General features: G+C 41.9%; 1 protein-coding gene across 1 annotated transcript in view; it reads left to right on the forward strand.

The window, feature by feature from the left end:
- The window catches only part of LOC102242708 (chromosome unknown open reading frame, human C5orf58), a 23128-nt gene that overhangs the window by 16053 nt on the left and 1237 nt on the right, over positions 1-5838 (forward strand). The window contains exons 3-4 of the mRNA XM_014534870.1: positions 269-464; positions 1499-1592. Coding sequence (XP_014390356.1) covers positions 456-464; positions 1499-1592 — 103 coding nt within the window. The 5' untranslated portion in view covers positions 269-455. The remainder of the gene's footprint in view (positions 1-268; positions 465-1498; positions 1593-5838) is intronic.

Below are 5838 nucleotides of genomic sequence, written 5' to 3' on the forward strand. Positions count from 1 at the left end.
ATGGGGCTTAGAGCCCTCGGCAACCAGACCCTGAGCGGGAGGGTCAACTTTCTTGGGCGTTTCACTATCGATCTAGTTTCTACTTCCTTCTTGTTCTTTTTGGCTTTTTTTTTTTTAATTACATTCATTCCTCATTTTTAAAGTTATCCTTGGGTTTGCTATACCCAGGATACAGCTGCCGTTCCCGCTCAGCGCCCAGGGGCTTGTGGGTAGATGCCAGTGTGTTTTATTCATTGTCCTGAAAACGAACATGTCACTTCCTTTGCAGTGGCTCTGCAGTGAGCGTGAGGAATCGGATCAACCCCTCTGACTCAGGGAAAGGCGGAGCCAAGGAAAGAATTGTTTTCATTATTTTGGACAAGCCCCGGAACGGCCTCTAAGCGCCCACCTTGCACATTGCTGGAGTGGGGTGTGCTGACTGCTGCTTATTTTTCAAGTCGTTTTGAGAGATTTGAATGGCTCAGGTTAGTTTGGTTTTCAGTGACCCACCTGTTTCTGACGCAATTGTTTAAATATATGTGCTGTATACACTAGTACTAGTATAACAGAGTAACGTTGATTTACGGATTTCACTCAACCAAAATTCAGAGGTGGAATTAGGTTGCCCTAATTTCCTTCGCTAAAATAGAAGTGATCATTTTGCTATCCTCTTAGTCAATGAGTTATAATTGAATCTTATTTTGAATTTTACTATCTCTTAAAAAAAATTTTATGGGAATCCTGTCACTCAAGAATAAGTTAGAAAAGAAAAAAAGAGAATAAGTTAGAAAAAGACAGTGACTTCCGTGTAAACAATGATTGCTCAGGTGTCAGGGAGTTTGAGTGCAGAGGCTTGCTGAAAAGGGGGTGTTTGCATCTCCCCTGTAAAGGCCCCATCTTGTGGAAGTGGTTTGATTAAAGAAGAAACTTCGTCCTAAGATTTCCAGTTGGAGGTGTTTTGAGTTGAGAAAATCTACAATAAAAGAAGGGTAATATGCTAATTAGACTGGACAGCCAAATGATCTTCTGGATGTCATTCCGGACGTCCTTCCAGATAAAGCCGCAGTGGCGGGGGCTGAGGCAGAGGCGGTTAGGGGCGATTAGGCAGGCAGGCAGGCAGAGGGGTTAGGGGCGATCAGGCAGGCAGGCAAGCAGTTAGGGGCGATCAGGCAGGCAGGTTAGCGGTTAGTGGTGATCAGGCAGGCAGGCGAGCATCTAGGAGCCAGCAGTCCTGGAATGCAAGAGGGATGTCCCCCTAGGGGTCCCAGATTGTGAGTGGGTGCAGGCCAGGCTGAGGGACCCCCCCCCCATGCATGAATTTCGTGCACCAGACCTCTAGTATTAACATAATAAGTTGATATCTTTTTATGTTAGAATTCTATTTATAAAGACTACTACTTCACAATTATTTGTTCTGAAATAATAGGTTTTCCTTTTAGAAGTACTGAAAATTTAAGTATTTTAATAACACATAAATGTTTCTGATTTTACATTGTTTTTGTTTCTCTTTTAAAATCAGATGTTGAACAGTGATGTTTCTGACCATAGGCTAAATGTGGAAGCCATAATTAAAAATATTAATACAATTTCTTTGCAATTGAAGAAAATGAAAGGTAAGTATGGAATCACTAAACTAAAATGTTTGCATGTCATTGTTATAAAATAAATAGTAGAGCCATTTTTGCTTCTGTTGAGGTGTTAGCGAATTTTGCCCACTATTTAGGACTTTTCTGTTTCTTAAGAAATGCGTACATTATAATATGAACTAGATCTCTAAAGATGAATTATGTTTAAGCATTGATCTAGGAGTTAGCCAATTTGAATTCCCATCCTTGACACTAACAAGCTTATGATATTGTCTAACCTCTCTAAATTACTGCCTTTTCTTCCTTTCATCAAACTATTACATGACAGTGTCACATTCTACAAAATTCACTGTCTTTATCCATTAATCCTTACTAAGCCCCTAAGGTTCCTTACAAATTAAAAATTAGAAGTTTGTGAGTTAAGGGCTCTTCATTTTAAACAGACTCACAGAGTTGGATTAGACCTCGTGGGGCACAATGTTTGGGCACTCACCTCACAGATGTATTCTGTTTTCCCCCAGCATGTGAACTCTCCATGAATGAACATTTCTAGGGGTGATCTATCCCTGACCAAACATTCCCTCCAGTCACCCTGTTCCATTTTAGGATAGCTGCTCCTTACGGACTAGCTGCAATCTCTTCCCCATTCTTTCACCTGCGGGTCCTACTTCTAACCATGAAAGCTGCATTGATTATGTAGTTCTTTTGACAACTCTTGGATATTTGGAGATAGCCTTTGTGTCAGTTATAGGCCTTCAGCTACGTGTAAAAAAATACCAACTTAACATGCTTATAAGTAAGGAAAATAGCAAGAAGATCCACGGTGGGGCAGCCTACAGTTGCTTCAGAGTTTTAGAAACTGGATACTGGGTTCTTCCTCTGTTTTTTCTCTGTTATATTCACTCTGTTCGTCAGTCCTCGTGGTCATTACCTGCAGACTTGGCCAGACACTACCTCTACCTCTTCTCTTTATGTAAGCCTTTCCCTGATCCCTCCAGCACATTTCCCCTTTCCTGTCATTGACCAGATATGCATCAAAGGCAACTGTCTGCAGCAGCTGCTGCCAAGGGGAAGGGAACTGCCAAGACCAGTGTGGACCAGTCAGAACTTACTGCTGAGGCTGAGGCAGAGAGACCACCACACCTGGAGGCAGAGTGTGCCACCAGGAAGAGCAAGGTGGCTGTTAGTTAGGACCAGATAGTGAGTGTTGTTACGCTATTTCTGCCTGTTCCTCCCAGAGCAGCATTTCCCAGACTTTGCTCTGTGAACCCTGCTGTCCTAGAGATGTTAATAGATGGGTGCAGTAACAATGGATTCCACATCCTCCTGGGACACATTAGCAAAGGCACCGAGGAGTCCGATGTAAAGAAATCTGGTTAGCTTTGCTTAATTCATCTCTAAAACCAATCTCAACTTACAGCGAGGATTATCTCCTAACATGTAAATATGCTGAAAACTCCCATTGGTTCACTGCTGTCCTCCTCGAATGAACTATAAGACCTCTTGAGACCAGGCCCCAGCCCATCCAATCTCTCGTCTCGTTATCTCTCCCCTGCATGTGCTGCGCTCCTACCATGCTGACCTGTGTGCATCTCTACACCAGATATGCTTTTTTTTGTATCTGTATTTTAACACATGCATCTCCTTCTGAAATGCCCACTGCTGCCCACCCCCACACACACACCTCCACTCCACCAGGTTAACTGCTACTTATTAAACTGTGTTAGTCAAGGCTACTTAGGTTGGAAAACTTCCTTTAAGCCAGCGTGTTACCTCTTCTACCTTTTCATACCATCTATCACGCTGTGTTGTAATTGCATGTTTACTTCCTTTCCCTCTCCCTGCTCAACTGGAAGCTTTTTAAAGGTATTCCTAGCAGTTAACAGTGCCTTGATATAATAGCCTCTTGGAAAATGTTTACTTAATGAATAATTGGTTCTGGATGCTTGCACTTTTAAAAAATTCCTCCCAAACTCGATTATCTAACTGTTCTAGACAATCCTTTCATGAAGTAAATTAGAAATAATAAATATGCTATACATGTCCTGAAAAGTTGTGGGGTAGGTCAGGCAGTTAGGGTACAAGGGGCTTTTGTAGACGTGTAGGACGGTAGACTTCTGGTAAACATTGAAGATTAAATGAACACTCTGTTTACCCCACTCTCCCCCAAAATAATAATGTCAATAAATAATCATAACATTTATCGTAATCCAGATATCCTTCTAAGAGCTTTATATAAGTGGACTCAGTTGTCATAACAACCCTGTGTGATAAGAAATATTGTCATTGGCATTTATAGGTATAGAAACAGACATGGAGACATTAACTAACTTTCCCGAGGACAGATATCTAATCATTGGTAGATCTGAGAGTTAAAGTGATGTCAAACAGGCAAAAATTCATAAGACAAAGAGCTCTCAAAAAGTGTTACCTACAAAACAGAAAGCAAATGGAAACAAACAGAGACGTTTAAACTCTAAAGCCCAAAAATCTAAAGTATGAACTGGCTGGGTAAAGCAAAGAAATAGCCCAAAGACTCAACACATGGTTGTACAGAATCCTCTGGAAGTAGTGGGGGAGGTGGAGCTAAGAACAGGAGAACTGGTTAAATGTTTAAGAAGTCATAGGCCCCTAAGGTCTCTTCCTCCTCAATGGAACTGGGCAGCTGTTTCTCTGTGACAGAGACGCGAGGTTTATTCCTTGAGAGGGTAAAACCAGGGATCCCTGGCCTGCAGCCACCGGTCACAAGCCGAGGGGGAGAGTACTGTACTAAAAATGAGGGTATTAAGACCAAATTGACCTCTAGCTTTCTCTTCCCACTTGCCTATAAAACATCAGAAGCCTGATTTATACCCTCAAGCAGATTTTTCTTTCAGGAATATGACCAGCCTAAGAGAAAAGACCTAAAAATACTGATAGCACAGGTTTCCCCACAAACCACCCAGTCAGACCAGCCCACAATACCACTTACCACGGCAAAGAGCTTCTGTTGTCTTTATAGTGCCACGGTCTCAAATATGAGCAAACAGCTGTGGCACGGACATTGGAGGAAAGCATCTACTATGAAAAGCAGAGACAGAACCAATAAATAGGTTCAATCAAGGAGGAAGAAAACCAAATTATGAAGGGAAATGAGAACTCCAAGAAACTATAATATCCACAGAAGAGATGCTATGTCTATGAAAAGGAACATGAAACTACAAAAAATATTTAGAGAACAGAAGGGAGCTCTTGGAAATTTAAAAATGCGATAATAGAAATAGATCTGTAGAGGGTTAAAGATAAAAATGTAGAAAATACCCTAGAGTATAAAGAAAAAAAGAAGAAGAAAGAAAGAAAGTTTTAGGGGGGAAATGACAAACCGGCAAAATGAAGTCCAATATCCAGTAAATAGGGGTGTTAGAACTTAGACAATGGACGAGGAGAAATTCATTAAAGAAATAGTCTGAGGAACTTCCAGAGTTGAAGGGTATGAGTTTTTACAATGAAACAGCCCAACACAATGGATGGAAATCAATGCACACCAAAATACAGTACTGTGAGGCTTCAGAACACTGGGAGAACAAAAGATCCTCGAAGCTTCTAAAGAGAAACAAGAGAAGCTTGACAATTCTCAATAGTGACACTGGAAGCTGGAAGAAAATGCAGCAGTGCCCTTGGAAATCTGAAGAAACATGATTTCCAACCTAGATTTTTATATTCAGTGACTCCATTAAGCATTGGTGTAGAGAGAGAACTTTTCAGACATATAGAAGTTACTAAGGTTGTATTTCACCAAACAAGGATGCAGACCAAAAAGAGAAAGACATGAGATTCTGGAAAAAGGATGCTCCACATGAGGGAGGGTGAAAGGAGTCCCTAGGATAATGGTGAAGGGAGCGCCCAGAATGTGAGCTGTGCAGCAGTCCTGGAGGGCATCGGTCCAGGCTAGAGCAGGTCAGAAGGCTCTGGAGAGGAGAGACTTTCAACTGTAGAGTAGTTAAGTGCTTGACTGAACTGGGAGAGGAGATTTACCCAACTGGGGGGAATTTGAGATATGTTCATGATAATTAAGCAACAAAAAAAGAAATTAACTGTGGCTGGGTGGTAGCTTAAAGGAAGGGAAATGTCATATTACAAGACTCAGCTGTGAAGAATCCTATGTAATAAAAGCATAATATGCAAATTGACTGAACTGCAGAATGACGGGGGGCCAGCTGGGCAGGTGGTGCCAGGCCAGCCAAAGCGAGTGCCAGCCAGCAGAGGGAGGGGACGGCAGTTGGGGGGAGGGGGA

Source organism: Myotis brandtii, unplaced genomic scaffold, assembly GCF_000412655.1.
Source record: "Myotis brandtii unplaced genomic scaffold, ASM41265v1 scaffold1338, whole genome shotgun sequence".
In the NCBI taxonomy this organism is placed as follows: Eukaryota; Metazoa; Chordata; class Mammalia; order Chiroptera; family Vespertilionidae; genus Myotis; species Myotis brandtii.